Raw genomic sequence first — 21,704 nt, 5'->3', positions numbered from 1 at the left:
CAGCTTTTTCTGCATGTTGAAGAACACAGGGAGAAGGGGCACATGAGCTGTACAAAGCATGTTCGATGTGAGAGCAGCTCTCAAGCAGGCTTTATCAGATAGGTCTTGGCACCAAATGTCACTTTAGGGCCGCGCTCCCTCTATCTCCTTGCGCTGTAGGGGCCAGTCTCTGCTCCTGTGACAGCCTCTAGCAGGAGTAACTGCACTGATGATACACTGAGCAGGTCTAGTGCCAGTCGGAGGATCTGGGGGCACAGTACTACGGTGCCATTATCCCAGCTTAAGGTATGTCCCAACCTCCCTCACTGTAGGGCAGCCTCTGAAAAGGCCATTCCTGTGTAGGCTGCTCATAGGTTTGGCCCGATCCCGGTCCTGCTGGGGCAGGTGGTGACTCTCCTGCGTCCATCCTGCAAAGACCTCACACTTCCCAGCAATCGGGCACAGCTTGGGCTGTTTCAGACCCTTTCGTGGCTGCTTCACCTTGGAAGGTGAAGATAGAAAGTGCTGAGCCAGACACTGGTGTCCTGTCGCCACGGCCCAGTTCAGGTCTGGCGTTTCACTAATGGTGGCATTAGGCGGTCAGGAGAGAACATGTCACAAGGGCAAACAGGAGACACCAGCGTTCAGGGAAGTGGGGGCTTTAAGATCAGATCGTGGGTACTCTGAAAGGCCCCCTAGTCAGGGCGTTAAACCCAGCATCATGGCTGAATCCCACCTCGCCCCATTGTGCTTGCCTCCCCGCATCCCCCTGCAGCTTCACTGGGGTTTGGGATTCTTGTTCACTTTCCGCCTGACCTATTGTGAACTGTGGTTGGTGCTGTTGAACCAGCTGCAGGGTTCCATCCCCGAGGTGGCTACCCAGCACTGGCACTGCTATGGCTGTAGAGCACACTCGAAGCCTACACAAGATGAAAGGAGCTAGAGAAACAGTCCTTTTGACGGTGTCCACTATAGAAGGTTTAGTAGCCCTGGGCAAAGGTAGCTACCTCCTGGCTTGAGCAGGAGCCTGAAACCACAAAGTACAAGATCTAACGCAGCTCACGTTCTTCAGCTGAGCTCTGGCCCCAGCCACAGCAGCCTCTCTGCTCGCCTAGCCATGATACCTATCAGGCTCCCACTTTCCATAGTACCTGAGCATTTCATGATCTTCAATGCGTTTGTGCTCACAACCCCCCTGTGAGGCAGGAAATGCTGTTAGGCTGAAGGACTAAAGGACATGTCCAGGGTCACACCAGGCATCTGTGGCAGAGCAGGGGCTGGATTCCAGGTCTTCCAAGTCCCAGGCTAGTGACCTACCACTGCCTATCTGGCCTCTCCTCTTAGCACAAGAAGACAACCCCATGCGTTCCGTTTCCAAACAGACATTTATTAAATTACAAAGGAGAAGTACCAGGTACTATATTTCTTCTTTTCTTTTTTTTTTTTCTTCTTCAAGTTTTTTAAGTGTTTGTTCCCCCAACTCGTTTCTGGAGCAGGATGCAAGATCTTGTGAACAACAGTGCCGAGGGACCAGCAGCTACAGGGGCCACGGGGAAGGGGATGACGGAGCCTCCCCATGAAATGGACGAAGCAGCAGCTCTAACCTGAGGTAGCTCGGCCGGAGTCACTCCCTCCCTCTGGGGCCCGACAGCCTCGTTTGAAATGGGGAGATCGCTCCGGACCCCCAGTGCCCCAGCTGCGACACAGGCTCTGCACAAAGGCCTGCTGCTAAAAGTTACACTTAGAATAGTGTCCCTCCACATCAGCTGTGGGAAGAGCCGCTCAGCTGGAGATGGTGCATGGCCTGCTGGGAACTGCAGTCCTCACGCCTGCCACCCTGGTGTGCAATAGGGACGGAGGAGCTGTGCTCTGCAGGATTTTCCCCTCGGCCCCGGTGCCTGGCATGCAACTAAGCCCATGCTTCCTCCTGCTGGGGGGGAAGTGTGTGCAGGAGGTCTTTCCACTCCACCCTTAGGGGTCCTCGTTTAACTCCCCACCACCCTGGGTCTCAGGCCATATTTGTCCCCCCACGATCTCAGGCACCTCAGGCCAGACTCTTGCAAGCCCAACTCCTGGGCTAGAGAGAGTGCCAAGGCCTCCCCATTTCTCTGGCCACCTCCCCTCCCACCCCTGATTCCCTCACATCTGGGGCCAGGACAGGCTCCATAACATTCTCTGCAGGGTTCTTCCAGGCTGGGGAGATATTGCTCCAAGCAACCCTAAATCCCATTCCTGTGACTGCCCCAAACATCAAGCCCTGTGCTTGGCCCTCCCCCCATTTGCATTCTTTTCTCCCCAAGTTTGCTAGGTCACAGGGCTAGAGCCATTGCCCCCTGCCCGTTTCCTGCCATCCAATCCCACAGTGCAGTGAAAACGCTGAGCAGCCACTTCCCGTCACTGGCCCTGAGCCCCAAGCAAGGCCGTCACAGCAAGGTGCAGCAAGGCAAGCCGTGGCTCCGTCAAAGCCAGGGGAGCTCACGTGACTCACAGCTGAGGGACCTGCCAGAATTCCCCCGGGGAGGGCTCGGCCTCTGGGTCTGGAGGGCTCAGCCGGTTGCGGTGACTCAGGCAGAGCTCACTCAACCCTCCACAGGCACAGGCAGGAGAGAGGAGCCCAGGGTGAGCCCAGGCAGGGACTGACAGAGGGGAAGGACCATCTCCCATGGCGGGAGATGGGGTATTTACAGCCACGTGGGGCCTTGGGAGGCCAGCACTGTCTCTGCTGTCAGCCAGGGAGTATGGGGTTAGCCCAGCCCCTAGGATCCCCCTCCTGTAACCCCTCATACCAGCCATGCTGCCAGGGAGTGACCACATGCACCCTCTGGCTTCCCCTTCTCACTTGCAAGGCCCCACTTGGCCTCGCTCAGCCCATGCCCAGTGCCTGGGGGCCAGGCTGAGCCCAGGAGCTGTCTGCTGCAGCAGGAGCTTTTGGCTTTCCTGCATCCTCAGAAACAGCCACACCTACCACTAGCTCCAGCTGGGCAGGAGGATCTATGCACCAGCATTACCCCAGAACTCCGCCCCTCCCCCTGCCCCAACGCAGCCTGCTTAGTGAGGGCCCCTGCTCCAGGGGGGCCCCGGGCTCCAGACCACCGGAGAAACGCTGGGTGCCCCTGCTCTGGGAGGGAGGGGAGAGAAAAGAGCCCCCTCCCCCTTCTCACAGGGGCTTGGGCTTCCTTTGAGAAGTCTCCTGTAGCAATACCCATGACAACAGACACAGCTCAGCCCAGCTCACATGGACGTTGAATAGCAGGGGTAGCCCCAGTACAGACCCCTTCCCCCCCCGCCACAGCACCCCTGGCCACCTGCTCAGCCCACTGCTGCAGCCAGCAACTACTTCCCTGCTATCCAGGGACACCCCAAGGGGCTGGACTTGCCCACAGGGGTAGGGGAGCAGCAACAGAGGCTCACCCAACTGACTGAACAAGGGCCCAGTCCCTGGGGAGACAGGGCCCAGCAGGCCACACACGAGGCCTTTCCTCCGGGTCATGCACGGGTGCTCTTGCCAGCCCTCCAGTTCCCTCAGGTGGAGCTGGGGCTTCTGCAGAGAGCACTAGGACTAGTGAGGGCAAGAGAAGAGCCCCTCCCTCCAACAGCTCTGCCAACAGCCCTCAGTCTCAGCCCACAGGCCCTGCACGGCCAGCCCTGCCAGTGCCCCTCAATCCCAACCCTGCCAATGCCCCTCACTCCCAATCTGCAGCCCTGGGCTCTCCCTCCCACCCTGCCGATGCCCCTCAATCCCAACCTGCAGCCCTGGGCTCTCCCTCCCACCCTGCCAGTGCCCCTCAATCCCAATCCACAGCCCCAGTCCCACCAACCAGTTTTGTTGATACCCCTCAATCCTGACTCGGTCTCCCCTGCTCTTCCAGTGCTGAGCGTCTCTTGCTCAGCCTCTGCTGTCGTGCTGGGCTGTGCAGTTGGTCGTGCAACATGCACAGGGCATCAAGAGCAGAGCCCATCGGACTCACTGCACTTGTGATCAACGCTGGGTTATGAGCCACACCGTGAACCCTCCATCCTGGCTCCTCACCAACAATAAATACTAATAAATACAGCACCTCCCCCTCCGAGAGCTGCCATCTGCTCCATCCTTCCCCACAGCCTGGGAGCCAGCTCAGCTCCGCCTGATCCGAGCCCCCCAGACCGAGAGCCCTCCTGCCCCCGAGCCTCCCTTGAAGGGCATGGCTTGGAGCTGTGCCAACCAGAGGCCTAGGAGCGTCTCTGACCCACTGGGGGCACAGGAGCCAGCATGCCAGCTCCCGGACACACCATGCAGCCATCTCCATGATCCCGTCACCATGCTCACTCTCTGGTACAGGCGCGAAGCTGCTGTCAAGGGGTGTGTGTGCGCGTGCCTCACCAACCCGCAGCTTGGTGGGGGCCAATACCTCTGGGGGAGGAGATGGCTCCGCTCTCTTGCCCTTTACTTGTCTACGAAGTGCTGGGGTGAGGGTGGAGAGGGGGGCATGGGACTCCCCGCGCTCAGGCCCGGGGTGAGTAGCAGGGGTTCCTTGGCATCTCCGTGAAGGATTTCAGTTCGTAGGGGATCCCCGAGTCGACCTCGATCGACTTGCGGGAGAAGAGCAGCCGGATGTCGTCGTGAAGGTAGATCTTCCCCGATTTGGAGCTGTGAAACCTGAGGGCAAACAAGATCCCCTGAGGCAGAGGCTAGGGGCTGCAGCAGGGAGGAGCAGTCACTCCTTCGGGGCCATGCCAGGAAGGAGGAGCCAGCAGCAGGACCAGAGCTGTGGGGTTCCCAGGAGGCTCTGGCTGCAGGAGGGGAGCTCAGCACTGCAACCCTCTTCTCATGGCTGGCAGCTTCCCCGTGGCCTTCTGTCCTCCTTCAGAACGGCCACCGCTTCCCACTGCCGAAGGCCCCGGAGCCAAGAGCTGCCCTGGGCAAGGTCACTGCCATGGCCTGGCAGCCTTGCAAGTGGCAGTCAAGATGGCCGCCATCTCCCGTTGTTCCCAGTGGTAAGGAAGTCAGGCTGCCGCAAGGGGAACGGCCACCCCTGGGCTCAGAACCCGAGCCGAGGGGAACAGGAGGCTGCGAGGGAAAGGGAGGAGGGGGTGGGGAAGGGGCTCCTGTCCAGAAGAGGGGCCAGCTCCCAGGGTGATGGGACCCATGGCCGTCCCTTCCTTGCCACCTCAGCCCCTACCTCAGGTGCATCAGGTAGCAAAGGACCCTCCTGGGCGGGCTGGTGCAGGCTGGGTCGCTGGGTGCCTCGCCGGGCCCCTCCTCCCCCACGGGCACCAGGAAGATGCGGTGGCGCAGAAAGGTCAGGTGGCTGGCCGGCATGTCCTGGAAGTCGTACGTCACCAGGAACATCTTTACCACAGTTTTGTTAGGGTTAAATAAGGTCTGGAAATGGGGAGAGAGCAGGTCAGTGGGGGGAAGGGGTCTGAGCCACAGGGGGCAAGGCTGGGTGCCGAGGGGCTTCCAGGACGTGTCCAGGCCCCACAAAGAGCAGGGGTCAAGGGGCTGTAGGACAAGCGCAGGGTGTGACCAAGTGGTAATTTTTCATACTATTTTGTATGAATACGGTGGGTGCCTCAGTTTCCCCTATGTGCTGCCTGGGTAACTAGGTGGGGGGGGGGGGGGAAGGTTGTTCACTCTTTGCAGAGATCCAGGTGTGATTGATGCCTGGCTGTGTGAGGCCTGGGCCCCACCCCCATGGAGAGTCCCAGAAGACAATGGCCACTCCAGCTGCCCAGACATTTGGCACGAATGGCCGACCCTTGGCAGGAAGCTAGTGGGGGTCTGACCAGCTGGAGAACAAAGGGCTCAGGAGGGGGCCAGGTGGGGTTGATAAGTGTGGGCTGCAGGAGGCAGGAAGATAAGCTCTGGGCTGGGATTAAGGAGGGGTCAGAAGGCTCTGGGACTGACCCAGCTGGACTTTGCTGTAACTTTCTGTTCTCTGTGTTAACTAAGGACTTTCTACTCTGTGTCCCAGACAGCTAATACCTCTCCTGCTGCTGCCCCGCTGGCTGGGAGTCGCTGCAGAGACAGGACGTCGGGGGGGCATTGCTCCCTTTGGGGGTGCAAGTCTCCCTCTGGTGGACTCACAGCCCGGAGCTCATGGCATTAAGTAAGGGGGTCTGAAGGATCTGAGGGTTGGTCCCAGGAGGCCGCAAGGCTACGGGGCTGACCCCCGTGAGAGTGTGACCCTAAGGGGCTGACACACTGAAGGGCTCCTCCCAGGGACTGTTCCAGAGCCATGCGAGAGCACCGGGCCCGTGGATCCGTGATACAGGGGAAGGGGGAGAGACTTGTTGCCAGAGGAGCTCTCCCAGCACCCACCCGGCCGGGGTGGATGTCCGGGTACCAACGATGCGTATGGTGAGGCTCGACACTGGGGTCCCTCATCCCCCAAATCCATGTTGCAGGTACTGCCGTCCTTCCCAGCAACTCCTCACTCCTTCCCTGGCCTCAATCCCCAGCTCCCTGTCTAGCCCCTACCCTAGCAATGGGTGAGACATCGGCCTTTACCCTCATGACCCCTCTGGCCTCCAGCAACACCCTCCCCTGCCCCTGCTCCTGCTCAGCCCTGGCTGCACTAAGAGCTTCCGAGCAGCATCCTCCAGCCACTTGAGCTCTTCAAGGAGTGGTGTCTCCTAGTGGTCTGAGCAGGGCACGAGGAGCCAGGACTCCTGGGTTCCGATCCCCGCCCTGACATGGCAAGGCCCTGGATCCTAACCCTAGCCCTTCTGTGCTTCACTTTCCCCATCTCTGAAGCCTCGACTCAGGTTCCTATATTGGTGCCCATCACTGTGGTGTCTGAGCAACACCTGCCCAGCACGCTCAGTGCAGCTCCCTGTTCTGCTCACTGCAGAGCTCTTTATAACTGCCCTCCCTGCATCCCTGCTTTCCCCTTCTCCTTCCCTGCCAGCTCCCCACAGCTCCTGCACCGCCCCCATGCCCGGATCATGCCCGTGGTTCCTCTGGCTCCAGATCCCGGAGGCTGTTCCACACCCATCTCTCTGGATGCTCCAGGCCCAGCTCATTCCGTGCAGCCGGACATCACCAAGCACCGCCCGGGCCAAGGCAACCGACCCCCACTCCCCATCGTTGTGCTGCAGAGAGCAGGAGCCGACTCACCACTTGGATGGTTCCAGCTTTGGGGACGCTGTAACCCTTCTTTCCCAAGGCTTCCAAGTCTATCACTCCCTGAGACAAGGCCAAAAGAGAGCACATGAGCCATTTGGCAGCACCGCGGGACAGCCCAGCCCCGACACAGGGCCCAGGAGTAGTCTGGGACAAGGCCCCACCTGCCCCCTGGAAGAGAACCTCTCCCCCAGCACATTGAGGTGCAGGGACTTGCCCCAGCAGGGGCTAGACGAGGCCACACCCAGCACCCAGGGCTGCCTGCCCAGGAGACACAGCAGAGAGGTGAAGGCGAGATCATCCAGTCTGATCGGCTGCGTGTCACAGGCCACCACCACCCACGAAACCCAACAACCGAGCTGGAGCAGAGCATCACGGCCCAAGGAGACAGATGTGTGTGCCACAGGCAGAGAATAGGAGGGCTCAAGACCCCCACAAGGGCAAGGAACTGATGCAGGATTTTGGCCACAGGCTGGGGAGGAGCTGGCAGAGGGTCTCCCCTCCATTAGTGCCCTGTAAGGGGGGGCGTTTCCCCCCCGGCAGGCTGGGGGTTCGGAGCTCACGGGGGCTGGACTCATTGCTCTGTACCGAGAGCCACATGCCTTTATAGCCAGCACCTGGGTCGGGAGATACAGCCCACGGGCAGCCACTGGCTTCTATACTGCTACTCACAGCTGACATCAACTTAATACAGAGGGGCAACCCAGGGTGACTCCAGGTCCCAGCATGACCTGCTAGCCAAGAATAAGATGTGACCGGCCAGTCACCTTCCAGCCCTCCATATCTAGGCCTCTAATCAGGGCACAGGCAGCCCCCACACCACCATGCCAAACCCCTCCCCCAGAGTGGTAACAAAGCCAAGCTGAGGCATGGATCCCGAAGTCGTGGGCTCGTCTCCCCCACCGGCAGCCCCTGGCATGTGCAGTCTCTCTAAAGAGGGCAGCCTCAGCCTGCTCCATTTTGCACACCCTCAGCTGGGCAGAGCTAGGGCACGGTCCCTGGTCTACCTGAACAGCCTGTTCCACCGTGTGCCAGCGAGCGCCCCATGCCCCCAGCCCCTGCCCAGCAGCGTACCAGGAAAGGTGAGGGCGCGCTGTGTTCCGAGATGTCAAAATAGGTCACGTCGACGGGTAAGGTGGCGTGTTGGGGGCAGTAGGAGCCGCTGGCCCCGATCTCCGCGGTGAACCCTTCAATCCTGCCTGATGGGGCGAAGCGCCCCTTCAGGATGGACTCCTGGGGAGAAGAGACGAGGGAAGGGCACAGCCCTCAAATGCTGATTCTGCTGCTAACCCTCAGCCTGGACTCTGTGTTCCACTCCCAAGCCAGCAGGGTCCTGCCAGGACCGTGCCCTGCGCCCCGAAGGCATACCTGCATCCTTCGCCCCAGCCCTACGGGTACACTCATGGCGGTATCCCAGCAACCAGACCACTTCCATTGGGGATCTTATTGTAGTGCCCATCCCCACAGGCTCCAAGCACGCCCGTGGGTATGAAAGACCCAGGGCACTCTGTGCAAGTCAGGGTGTTAACGCCAGGTCCTGGGAGAATTTACACAAATCCTCCTGAATCCCCCCTTCAGTTTCAGCTCAGTGCAGGATGCTGTCGTGTCCTGGCCCAGACTGGGGGGTAGGGCTGCTCTGCGCTGTTAAACAACTGCTGTGCTTCGCCCCAGAGGTGGTGGCACTGCAGCAGGGGGAGTGGCCTGTGCACTGCAGGGTGTTGTGGACGAGCGTCCCTAAAGCACCTCCAGGAGGGGAGATCACAGAAGGCCACAGACTCAATGTGGACTTTAATCCCCCAACGCCCCAGACCCAGCTGGGGGCAGTAAACCCAGCAGGCGAACTGGGACAGAGCTCTCAGCAGGAAACAGGAACTAGACTCTTCCCCATCCTTGGGGCTGCTGGCTCTCAAGGGCAGCTGGGGCCTGGAGGCTCCTTTAGCCACAGCAGGTGAATGTACCCCCCACTCCAGCCACATGACCTAAGCCTGTCCCATACACCTCCCGCCCCTAGGGCCCACGAGTTCTTGGCCTCCCTGCTGAGACTGCCAGAGAGGGAGCCAGTTAGTGCCCAAGGAGCTGCTGTTTATGATGTGGGCACCTGCTCCCGACGGAGCCAGGCTGAGGCCAGCCTGTCTGATGATGGCGCGTGCCCAGTGCCAAGAGCAGGGGAAGAGAGGGCGAGTGCCAGGCCGGGGAAGTGCTGGGGCAGACTGCAGCTGGAAGGTCAGCTCTGAGGCAGCCTCTCCCCTCATCCTACCTGGGGGACGGGGCAGCCCAGCCTGGCATCTCTGGGGAATGCTCCGAAGCACAGACCACGGGGACACGCTCAAGACCACGACAGCACCATGGGGAGGGAGAGGAACACACGCAGTTCCCACCCTAGGAGCTGCACAAAGGCAGCCAGTGCCAGAGCAGGCCCTAGGGGGGCTCATTCCCCTCCCGTCCCAGAGGGGCTTTCTCCCCCGTCCCAGGCCATGGGCCTCCAGGCTGTGGTTACCTCAAAGTTCCCCAGCAGAGCATGGCTGATGGAGGTGGTGGCCCAGGCAGCTGTGGAGGGCTGGGTGCCCACAGGCCCCTTCCGGAGGCTGCTGCGGAGATGTCTCCTTCAAAGAGAAGTCAGCATCAGTGCTGATCTCGGGCAGCCTCGGGCTCCCACTCCTGTTCTCCCCGGAGGGTCACCTGCCCCTGTCACTGCACCCCCAGAGCACACAGCTCCCCACAAAAGGCAGGCAGGATCCACCCACCCAGCTACCTAAGGGTCCAAGGGGCTCCAAGTGGGAAGGGTGCTGGGGAGGGTCTGTGCGGATGCACCCTGTCCCAAACAGAAGGGCCTGGGCATGGCAGGGCAATCACCCCAGGAACCAACCCCCGCGCCAGGGAAGAGAGGGGCAGAATCACAGCCAGTCTGCCCAAGAGCAGCCCCCTTGCCCACAGTGCCAGGGGCCCCCGCGGCTTGGCCCTGACCCCAGCAGGGGAACCAGGCAGCTCAGGACACTCACGATTTCAGGCGCAGCCCACTCTTTAGCCTTCGCCCCACCGCAGTGCCATCTGCGGAGCGCTAGGGAGACAAGAGGCCCAAGAGCCGTATTAGGGGCAGGAAATGGGCCAACTCCAGAGCACCCACCAGACCTCTCCCAGTCCAGGGCCCGCACCCACCAGCTCTTCCCATCACACACGTCAGCACCTCCCTGTCACAGCTGGCCCAGAGAACGCCCCTCCCACATGCGCCACACACCCTCCTCCCTCAGTCAGCTCTGCTGATGGGACACAGGACTGTCATTCACTTCCTGTGCACACCATGAAGCAGCTGCATGTTCCACTCACAGGTGGCTGCAGGGTGGTGGCAGAGGGTGGTGTCTGCTGGGCCCGCTCCCCGCCCCCTCCCGAGATGAGAGAGACGGGAGGAGAATGGCCAGGGACTGGCACTGGGGGGCCTTGTCCCTGAGTGACCATCCCTGACTGCCCATTAGTTACAAGCTCCCCCGTCCCCTCAGAGTCCCCACACCAAACCACAGTCTCCCACACCCTCCCCCATACACACAGGGACCAGGTCAACGCAGCAGGGCTCCAAGAGCAACAGAGACATCAGGGAAAGCCCCATTAGACCCCCATCAAAGCCCACCCCTCAGGCCCTGCAGTCTGTTCTCCAGGGCTGGGTCCAACCCTGGTTCTCCCACTGGCAGGGACTCCACTGTGAAAGGCAGCTCATTCCCCCTCTTCGCTTCACCCTATTACTCCAGGGGTCCCCTCCTGGGCATTACCACAGCCCCTGGCTACTGCTAGCTCAGCCACCAGCAGAGGCCACGGCTCCTGCCAGCCAGACCATGGAGCCGCCGGAAATCTCCAACGAGGGAATCCACAGCCAGGGCCAGAGGGAGAGAGTGAACCCTTGCCTCTCTTTGGGTGGACGGTGGGCTTACCCCACCAATCCCAAAGGGCTTTCCGCGATCTCTGCTGCCTCCAGGAGCCTGTACCAGGCACCAAGGACAGCCAGGTCCCGGCAGGACACGTCCCATGTGCAGTCCCAGCCGAAGGTGTCTGACAGTTCCCCTCTTGCCTCCCCGGGCATGCACACACACACAGAGACAGGGATCTGTCAGTGTCCAAGCCCCACCGGCTGCAGGCATCCCGGCAACTTATTAACAGGCCCAGCGCCCCGCGAGCTGGCACAGCTCTGACAGGTACTTCCCCCAAGCCAGCCAGACGTGGGCAGAGGCCTGGACCACACATTTACGGGGCAAGCAAAGGCACTAAGACATCGTCAGCATGCAGCTAGGCTTTGAACATTCCCGTGCCTGCCATTCACACTCACTCACTCAGAGACACACCCACCCACCCCCCCGGGGTCCAACGCTGCTGCAGAGCTGCAGGCAGGCCTGGAATGACACTTACCAGGAGATGCCCTGGCATCTCTTGGACACTAACCAGCCCCAGGTAATTCATGTCAGGTCCCCAGTAATGCCCAGCAGACACAGCTGCGTGGCTCATGCCAGCAGCCCAGGGGCCGAGCCCTGAGAGGTCGCGGGCAGCCAAACCCGGGCTGAGTTACCAGCTGGGTGTGGCCGACCCCTTTTATAAAGGGCACTCGCCTTTCTAGGCATTTTACCTTCTGGAAGAGACACAAAAGGGCAGCACAAAACAGAGCAACGGGCCAGCCAGGCCCCAGCCTGTGTGAAAGGGGGGTGAAGGTTCCAGGGTGCTGGACAATAGGCGGCTGCCTGGACTGGGGTGGGGAGCAGGGCTGGAGGGGAGCACTCCTAGAGCGGGGGGCTGGTGGGCTGGGAAATGGCTCCAATAAGGAAGAGCCAGGGAGTCAGGAACGTCACCAGGCTGATGGGGACGGGCCCGAGGCTGTTCACACATCAGAGTGCCTGAGGACTGCAATCACTGCGTGCCAGGCTGCAACGGGCAGCAGCAGGGCAGAACGGAGCGGGGATGTGGTTAGCTGGCCTCGGGCTCCTGACAAGCACCAGGGTGCATGTGCCCAGCACATATGTTTGTGTATGTGTCATGCATGTTTGCGTGCATGCCAGCTGGGGGCAGAGCACACATCAGTCCTTATACCAGCTCATCTATCCCCCGGCCTCAGGAGTCACGCAACCAGCAGGCCTGCCAGAGATGGGGGGCGCGTGGCCGCTCAGCATGACCTCACTGGTGACCCTGCAACGCAGGAAGTGGTGGGGACAGGGAGACAGCTAGTGAGCTGGATGGGGAGGATACGGTAGGGCCTGGGCTGGGGAGAGGCTGGGCCACCCGGAGCATAGGAGGGAGCAGCTGGACTGGCAGGGAGCAGACCCGGGACAGGAAGCACAGCCGAGGACTCAGGCTGTCCCCCTGGCAAGGGGTCTCCGGGCCCCCTTCCCACACTCCAGGTACAGCACGGTCACACACACCCCAGCACTGCCCCCCAGGTCACCTGAGCCTCTGCCTGGCAAAGGGAGCCCGGAGCTGGGCTCCACACAGATGACGGGAGAGGCAGTCCTGGCCCGGGGGAGGGGGGCCTCTCTCCGCACTCCTCCCCCAGGGGCAACCAACCCCCACAACGGGACCTGCAAGGGGCCCCTCTCTGAGCTTGGAGGTGCTAAAGCTGTGCCCAGCTCCACAGCACAGAGGCCCACCAGGCACCAGGACAGCCAGCCTGGGCACAGGATTTGGCTGACTCATGGTGGCATGCAGGGGCTGTAAACCCCCCCCCACGGTATTGGGGGGCTCGCCCGGGCTCTGGGGGAACCAGGAGCCGAGATGGGGAGGTCCCAGGCTCAGCTTAGCCCTGTGGCCATCGGCCAGGAAGGGTCCTGTCTGCCCCAGGGAGCAGCAGGTTACCGGGCTCTGGGAAGCCCCTGCTCCTTCTGCGGGTGTAACGTGCTAGAAGAGAACCCACGGGCTGCCCCTCCGCACAGACAGGCCCCGCCACAAAGCGCCCACCCCAGACAGTGTCACAGCAGAGGGACCTGCTGCTCTCAGGGCTCCGGGATCCTCAGACTCTCCTGCTCCTCCTACACCCCCCAGCTCCAGCTGCTGCCTCCCCCACTCCACCAATGCTGCCCTTCCCCCCATATGCCCCCGTGGAGCTGGAGAGGGTCCAGGCACCATGGCCAGGCAGCTCTCACTGCAGGCCGAATGCTGCCCGGAGTCAGCAGACCTGCACGCCAGGCTCCAAGCCCTACTACGAGCCCTGCGCCCTGGACTCTTCCAGCCACCCGTCAGCGGGAGGAGGGGACAGGACACACCTTATGGTCCAGCCCCTTCCCCAGCTGCCCACTGACTCCTTCCACGGCGTCCGACCCATGGCCCCACCCCATCTGCGAGCCCCTCACTGGCTTCCCATTCGCTTACCCCTTCCCCAGCTCCTCTAGGCCCGCCCTTCCTGCCCCAGCCCTGCAGCCCAGTAGGAGGCGCTCACCTTGGCTCCTGGAAGCAGGTGGTTCCAGAAGGGGGCGCCCTTGGCGTCGGTGCTGCGGCAGGCGGTCAGGATGGGGTGGCACAGCGGGGCCCGCTTCTTCCTCGCCGGCGCCACGCTCTCGTCTTCCGAACATGAGTCCGCCACGCCCTCGCCCGAGGGCAGCAGCTTCCTCTTCGCCGCGCAGCTGCCCCCGCCGGCCCCGGGGGGCCTGCTGCCCATGCAGGGAGTTTTCTCCAAGGAGCCCAGGCCGTTGCTCTCGGGGCCCAGGGCCACCCGTGGGGTGTGGGGCTCCTTGTGCCCATCAGCCCCAGTCAGCGGCTCCCCTTCTCTGCCAGCCCCATGGCTGTGGGCGGGGCTGCCCCCTGTCTGCTCCTCCCCCCTCCCACCCGAGGCTGCCCAGGGTTTTTGTGCAATATTGTGCAAATCAATGTCAAGTCGATTTTGGCTGCTAGCCCTTTCCTCCCTCCGGGCCCCGCTCCCCTCCGCAGGCTGCTCCCTGGCTTCAGCCAGCCCGGGGCACTCCCTGCCCTCCACGGAGCCACAGGCTCTGGGACTCCCCAAGGGGCCAGCCCCCAGCTGGGCAGGGCAACTGTCTCTCCTGTGCAAAGTGCTGCAAGCTGTGTGCTGTGGCCAGGGGGATGCAGCCTCCCGCAATCTGTCCTCTCGGCAGGCCCTGGGGCTGCTCTCCCGGGCCCCACACCGGTGCTCCACCACCCGCAGGCCACTGTGGGAGAAGTGCTGGGCTGAGCCACAAAGGGACAGCTCCTCCACCAGAAGCCCGTCCTCCAAGGCGGTGGCGTCTGGGGCGTCCTGGCCAGGGTGCAGCTCCCCAGGGACCCCGTCCTGCCTGGCCTCAGCCTCCGTGCCCCCCCAGTGGGCTCGCTTGGGATCCCGCCCAGCCTCCGGAGCCCACTGCTCTGGATACCCTCTCTTGATGGCCTGCCGCCCACCCCCAGCTCTCTGGTCTGCTGGCTCGGAGGAGCTGGAGAGGTGGGAGAAGATGGAGACCTGATAAACCTTCTGGCGCTTGATCTCCGTCTTGTTGTAGCCCATCACGATGCTGCGGCGGGGGCAGCGGTCTGGGGGGGGCTCCAAGGCCGCCTGGCCACCTGGCCGGGACAGGCCCGAGTCTGTGCCATGCTCCTGGGGGAGGGACGCCTCAGCATGGATGTGCCGCATGGAGCCTTAGCGGGCTGGACCCCAACCAGAGCCAAAGACGAAACAGCCCATAAAGCGGCAGGGAAGGGGTGTACGGTGTCAGGAGGTCACGGGGCTGAAGAAAGGGGGTGGTGTCTCAGACCCCTTCCCTCCGGACAAGCCCTCTGCTACGGAGTGCACTGCAGCGCCGCATCTGTGGGAGCAGAGGGGAGGGGATCAGCCCCTGGGACCGTGGCCCAGGCACCCCTCCTTGGTGCTGCAGGCTCCACTCCACAGCCTTGCTACTGCCCCGGGGGGCCCAGCAGGTTGGTGCAGAGCCCCACAGACTGCCCTAGCCCAGGTCTCCCACTCCCAGGGCCGGGCCCACAGGAGGAGCCAGGCTGGTCAGGGAGCAGCGCGGGCCAGCTCTCCGGAAGCCCTGTAGCCTGGAGGTGGGGGAGGGTTACCAAGCCCCAGATGTGGGGAGGCTGCTGAGGCCTATGTGAGTCTATGCCGCCCTGCAGGGACAATGCTGGGACCTCGGGCCCCACACTCAGAGAGTCGGGAGGAGTCCCTGGCTGGGCCAGTCAGCGCTGTAACGCAGGGGCCATGGGAGACAAGGCCAGACATGCACCAGGTCCAGCCTCAGCTAATTCTCCAGCCACAGGAGCCGGGGAGGCTAGCCTGGCCTCAAGGGGGCAAGCAAATGCTCAGTACCCCTTTGCTTTAGTAGCCAGTGCAGGCTGCCAAGCCATCATCTCCCCGATCACGCGCTCGGGCCGCGGCTGGGCACTCACCACCCACCCCTCGCCGAGCAGCTCTCCTGCCCCAGCAGCAGACGGTCGTTGGCACAGCTAGCTGGAGACACCTGCCATCCGGGCACCCCCCAGAAGCGGCGCGGCTGCCGAGGAATGGCTCCCACCATCACGGGCGTCGGGATCTGCCTCCAAATCACCGCAGGGGCCTGGCTGGCTCTCGGGCCTGTTCAGCAGCACTAATGGGGGAAGGAGAGGGAGGGTTGACGCGACTCCGAGACCCGCTGACGCTGGCAGGGAGTGCAACGCTTGGACAGACGGGCACCTGGGGAGGACACAAGGGCAGGCGAGACACTGATTTAAACCAGGGTGGCCCATGTGCAGCCCACAGCTCCCTCGCCTGTAATAAAGGCCAGGCCACAGAACCTAGAGCTACCCTTCCACTGGGATTCATAGGCACTGGTGGGTACGGGAGCCCAGCTCTGCAGCCAGAGAGCTCCCTCTTCCTGGACCTGGGTGCGAGGGGCTGGAGGAGGAGAGGAGAGGCCAGGCCACAGGGAGTGGGGGAAGCAGCGGGGCAGGGGGCATTAGAAGATTCATGGGAGGGTGGAGACCTGCCATTACAGGACCCGTGGCTGACATGCGATGCTGCCTGGGACACAGCCTCCAGGGGCACCTGCTGGCCCATCAGGCCTGGGATTCCCCATGAGAAAGGGCCCCATCGTCTGATGCAAAGCAAGAAGCCCATCTGTGCTGGGGGCGAGTCACGATGGATTCTTCCCAGCTTCAGCCAGCACACAGACGGCAGGCCTTGCATTCAGCCGGCACTCACCCGCCCCAAGGCACCCGCCATGGGCTAGGCAGGACTGCAGGGCAGCAGCAGACGGACCCCAGGCAGCATCGCTCCAGCCACTGCGGCGATGGCTGCTCACTCACAATCCCACCAGCACGTCAGACATGGCACCTGCGTGGAGAGACAGAGACTCAGCCCCAGAGCACCCCACATGGCCTGGCTCCACGGGGTGCGAGCAGGGTGCCGACACTGCATTCTGCCCTCCATGCCCCCCTCCCCGCACCGCTCACACCCTCCCTCAAGGGGGCAGCCACCAGGTGCAGCTCAGAGGGAGCGTGTCCGACACAGCAAGACGGGGCAAGTCCCTTCACTGTGTCTTATTCCACTGGGCAAAGATCCCCCTGTGAGTGTGATGCCACTGGAAGGGGGTGGACAGAAGACAGAGCAGGGCACAACAGGCCATACACCCCAGCCACGCAGCAGGACTGGAAGGAACGACCCCCTGGGCAAAGAGAAGGAAGTGCCAGCACTGGCCCATTTAGTCGCTGGCCTCTCTCCTGCAGAGGCTCCCAGCAAGGGGGCCAGTGGAGGTGACCATCTGGGGGTTGCGGAGATCAGTCCCGCTGGGCGTAGATAAATACATCTGTGTGTTACACCCAAGCGCTGGGACCGCTGGGCCTCCCAAAGGCAGTGACCAACCTGATTCAAACCCAGATGAGATGCAAAATGCAAGCAAAACCCCCAACCTGGGGCTGGTTTAGAGCCGGTGGCCCCTAGAGGGGAAACGCCCCGTGTCCCATTCCCTATCCGTGAGCCAGCCAACCCCCACCCCACTGGATTGGAACCAGTACCCTAGAGACACAGAGCACACAGCCCTTCCCCTGACACAGTGGCCCCGACACATGGGACAAGAGTAGAAACAAGATGGTGAAAAAGCCCCATATCCTAGTGGCCTACGGGCAATGCCCACAATAAGACGTCGTAGGAAAGATACAAGGACGTTTCCAAAAGTATCCTTGCCCTGGGCGTCCGAGTACATCCCAGCTCCTTGGCTGCGTCCCTTGGATTGGGAGCTCTCAGGAACAGGGCCTGGTGTTACACTGTCGTATTCAGCACCCAGCGTGCTGCAGGAGCTGGGCAAGCAGCCAGCCAGCTCTTCCCCGCTTTTCGAATGGTGCCTGAAATGAACATGGCCTTTCCGTTCACTCCCCGGGTTGTGCACCAGCACCAGAAACACCGTCAGCTGAGCTGGGCCAACAGCTGAAGGGAATTCAGCTACTGCCTGCTGGCCTCCCTGCCTCCCAAGCCTAGGAAGCAGAGGGTGAAGATACACAGAAGGGCTGTCTCGACTTGCTCGAAGCACTTGCACCAGGACACAGCCATGCTGCAGCAGGTCCCGCGCAGATCTAAAGCACAGTAGGGCGACGGGCCATATGGAAATACCAGCCCCTTTCCGATCCCCCACCCAGAGCACGACGGGGCTAGTGGAGTGACCCGTGTGCATGCCCTGTCCACACCTCCAGGCCACAGGGGAGAGTGCAGCTACGCTCACCCCTCAGCACCAGGGGTGGGATTCTGACCAGGGTGCCAGGACTTGGAGGGGAGACGGGCGAGGAACACCCAGGCACTTCGGGAAGTAGCATTAGTGGCTCAGCAGGGTCGATCGTCCCTCCAAGGCAGTGCAGCGCTAGGGGCCCGACGCAGCTGGGGGTGCCACCATCCACAGGACTGAAAACCCAGGTGCTGACGACATGCGTCTGTTCTAATGTAGCCACCAGAGGGGAGAACAGTCAGGTCAGGCCTGGGCAATTACACTCTACATCCCAATTTCCCCCCTGCAGTTACAGCTCTTCACCTCGCCCCCCAAGCTCTCGTGCAGCATTGCTGTGAGCTGTTCGAATCTGCATGTCCTACCCCAGAGGCAGCTGCATTTTAGGTGTGTCACGCCATCGAGACAACATAATAGATGAACAGTCCTAGGGCAGACCTGGCTCAGACAGCCAGCTTCCTGTAGCACACCCCGGTCACCAGATACAACGCAACATGGGAAGCAGCCAACACACCCACACCGGCGGCTTCTCCACTGGTTGCAGGCTAAATGCTGGGCGAAGCCAGCACGTTTGCGTGAGCCTAGGGCAGGAAGGAACAGTCCTCACCAGACAGCAGCAGGGGCCAGCCCAGCCTGCAAGCAGCAGCAGCTCCTGAAGCCAGAATCCCAGGGCTGCTTGGCCGCTAGTCTGGTTTATTACAATCAAGCCCGGCTAGCAGCACTGGCTCTGAGCGCTGCTCAGGGACCTCGGGCTGCCTGCTGGCACCTGTCCCTTCCTGGCCCAGGAGACAGGCCGCACTACTGGCCACATTCTTCCTTCTGCAGACCCTCCTTGCCCCGGGGGCTGGCCTCGGATGGCTACACTGACCTCTCTACCTATGCCTGCTGGTGGCTGATCAGGGACCCACCTCGCCACCCCGACTCTGCCCATCACTGCTGCCTAGGGGAGCTCCTAGGGCTCTGCCACCGTTGAGGATCCCCCTACTTTCAGGCACACCGTGAAATCGCCTCATTCCCATTACCTCTGAGGGGACGACACGCAGGCTGCAGGCCAGACTGCAAGCCGCATGGCAGGTCAGAACTAGGCTCAGCAGGAACCCGGTACCTACGTGGGCACGAACCAAGCCCTGGAGGCTGCATGCAGGGTGGGCTGAGCAGCTGGGCAAGGCCAGCTGTGGGTCAGTGCGGCTCCGTCCCGGAGGGTCTGGCACCAGGGGGGCTGCTCCTTCCCACCCCAGAGACCCAGCCTGCCTGCAGCAGCATTTTGCTGTTTACGGCACCCAGCCCCTCCCTGCTACAGCCTGTAACCCTTATATAGAGCGAGCTGCGAGCGCGGGGCACCAGGAACTCCCACGCTCCGGCAGCGTGACAGACAGGCAGGGACAGGGAGCCGGCGCCCTCCCCTCCCCCAGAGGCAGGCCTCCCGCAGCCCTGCCTGCAGGGAGCTAAGGGGGGGACCCCCAGCCCCCACAGTGGCCCAGCAGGTAGCTCACTTCCCACCTCGAGCCCCACAGGCCGGCCCAGCTGGGGTTACCCGCCCTCCCCCGACAAGCCCAGGCCTCTGGTGCGATTTCATGGGGGTTTAGCCCGTGCTGTTGCTAAGGACGGGGTTGGGTCACACACACACTCCTCCCCCTGCCAGCTCCCAGCCCTGGCTCCCTCCTACGGACCTGAGGGCACGCTGGGGGCACGCAGGGCAGCCGTGGCGCCCCTGGATGTATGCAGGGTCCCAGCCTGGCCTGCTGGAAGAACCCAGCCAGGAGCTCCCAGCTCTGCCCCAACTCCCCCTTCCTCATACTGTAACCCCCCACCCCTCCAAGGCCCCAGAGCAGACCCCTCAGGGCTTCAGTCTGACCAAGCCTGCTGCCGCACCCGAGTCAGCACCTCTCCATGAGGGAATGGGAAGCAGCCTGCGCTCCCTTGCTGGCAGAGCACCGGTCAGGCTGCTTTAGGGGTCACCTTCCCCCCACCCCCCAGGTCTCTTAGGGTGTGGATCCAGGAATACACAGGGCCTGGCTGGCCTCTCCCAGCTCTTCCCCTGCCCTGCGTCTGGAGAAAACTCCATCTTCCACCCAAAGTCCCGTGCTGCCCCACCAAGGAACCAGGCCAGAGGAGTCTGTATGGGGCCAGGGGCGGGGAGTTCTGCTCTCCAGCCGCACGGCCCCAGGCACATCCCAGTGGTGCATTACGGGCAGGTGGACATTCACACAGCTAGTGCTGGGGGTGGGACTGCATCACAGCCAGGGCCAATGGTCTGGCGGGGACTGGGAGAGCTAGGCGGATCCCTGGTCTGACCTCTTTAGCAGGATAAGGAAGACCATGGTCCATTGGTCTGCTTCAGGGCAGCAGGAACAGGGCGATGAACCAGTGCCCTGAGCCAAGGCAGGCAGGGTTACCAGATGCAAGGGGCTGGTGGTCTGATCCGGTGGGGACAGAGGCCAGAACTGGGGCTGAGATGACTGGAGAGGGGGCGTCCTCAGTTGGCTGAAGGGCAGATGTGGCAGCTACAACAATATTCAGGAGTTTCCTGCCTGGACGTGAAACGGACAGACAGCCCTGGGCCGAAGCAGCCGCCCCTGCATGGGGAGGGGGATGGAAACCTCACCACTGGCTGGGGCAGCGGGAGGGGTGGCAGAGGCAAGCCCTGCACGACACCATGCATTCCAGCCTGCTGGTCACGTTCTGATCCGCTCCCAAGCCAGAGGAAGGCGTGTGGGAGGTCAAACTAAACCAACCGGAGCAAGGAAGTGTCCACAGACCTCCCCCACTTGCAGGGCCTCCCACTGGGGAGGCCAATGGGGGTCACCAGACAGTTGTGCCAGGAGAGAGCACCCAAGGGGAGCTCTCCAGCAGCTCCTCCCCGACAGCAGCACGGCCGGGCGAAGCACACCTTCGCTATGGCCCATGGCACTGGAGGCAGGCTGTGCACCTCCACGGGGTGTTCCCACCTCTCTCTGGCTGGCAGGCTGGGGAGATCTGCAACAGGCCCAGGCCCTGGCGCCATAGCGATGGGGCACTCAAAATGCAGGAGGAGGACAGCGGCACACAGACCCTACTGGAGCGTCCTGGGGCAGAGGGGCAACCAAGCGAGCCAGTCACGCTCCAGTACAGGAAGGGTGGTGACTGCGGTGCCCAGAGGAGTGACACAGAGTTACCAGGGTCACAACCAAACACCTCTCCCTCGTCACCACAGCAACACCAGGCGATTGTTGGGGGACACGCATAGAGCTGGGCAAGAGTTTACCTGCTCAGAAATTCAGTTTTGGGTCAATCAAACCTGCTCCTTGGCTCAGGGACCAGAGCCCGAATGTCCCTCTCCCCCGCGTGCTCTGTCCACTCAATATTTTCGTATTTATTCAGTGGGGACCAGTTCCACGGGGGAGAGACAGAGCCCCGCCCCCCGAGTACCCAGTGACTAGTGCACTCATCTGTAGTGCAGGAGACCCACCTTCAAGTCTCTGCTTCCAATCAGACAGACTGGGGTCTTGAACCCAGATCTTCCAGCTGACTGCGCTCACCATAGGGCTCTGGGCGGGGCTCTGGTTTGGGAGCTTTATTCATTTCATTGGTCAGGGTTCACGTTTAGCAATTTCTGAGTTTTATGTAATGACCAAAACATCAGGGGAGGGGCTGGGCTCTTTCTTTGTACACACCTGTGATAGGGTGTCCACCGCCCACAAGCCCTGAGCGGGCAATGTGGGCCAGGAGGGGAACCACCGCTTATGGGCAGAGGAGAAGCTGGGATTGGCATATAAAGCCAGGAAGTGAGAGCAGGGAGAAGGTGCGGGGATGAGCAGAGGGAAAGGGAATTGGCCAGCATCAAGGGGCAGATCCAGGGGGAGCGTAAACCCTGGGTCCAGCCCATTGAGAAGAGGCTGAGGGGGTGAACTAGCCATGGAGAGCAGAGGAAGCTCTGGTGGTAAAGCCAGAGACAGGCCAGGAGCTAGAGAGGGCGGCAGGAAGAAGCCTAGGGAAACAGCAAG

General features: G+C 62.1%; 1 protein-coding gene across 6 annotated transcripts in view; it reads right to left on the bottom strand.

Moving 5' to 3' along the window:
• Positions 1-3,782: 3,782 nt before the first annotated feature.
• The window catches only part of ATOSB (atos homolog B), a 64,126-nt gene continuing 46,204 nt past the window's right edge, over positions 3,783-21,704 (bottom strand). For 4 of the 6 annotated variants that reach the window (XM_074952220.1, XM_074952221.1, XM_074952222.1 and 1 more), the window contains 9 exons: positions 16,212-16,343; positions 15,429-15,618; positions 13,488-14,838; positions 10,084-10,142; positions 9,582-9,687; positions 8,159-8,317; positions 7,079-7,147; positions 5,139-5,341; positions 3,783-4,615 (listed from right to left, as the gene is read on the bottom strand). In XM_074952220.1, coding sequence (XP_074808321.1) covers positions 4,462-4,615; positions 5,139-5,341; positions 7,079-7,147; positions 8,159-8,317; positions 9,582-9,687; positions 10,084-10,142; positions 13,488-14,666 — 1,929 coding nt within the window. In that variant the 5' untranslated portion in view covers positions 14,667-14,838; positions 15,429-15,618; positions 16,212-16,343 and the 3' untranslated portion in view covers positions 3,783-4,461. Of the gene's footprint in view, positions 4,616-5,138; positions 5,342-7,078; positions 7,148-8,158; positions 8,318-9,581; positions 9,688-10,083; positions 10,143-13,487; positions 14,839-15,421; positions 15,705-16,211; positions 16,344-21,704 lie in introns of all 6 variants that reach the window. The other 2 variants (XM_074952225.1, XM_074952224.1) reach the window with 2 other exon arrangements.

The sequence above is a fragment of the Natator depressus genome, chromosome 5, assembly GCF_965152275.1.
Source record: "Natator depressus isolate rNatDep1 chromosome 5, rNatDep2.hap1, whole genome shotgun sequence".
NCBI classification, from domain to species: Eukaryota; Metazoa; Chordata; order Testudines; family Cheloniidae; genus Natator; species Natator depressus.
The sequence above is the reverse complement of the archived record's forward strand: the minus strand, read 5'-3'. Positions and strand labels throughout refer to the sequence as shown.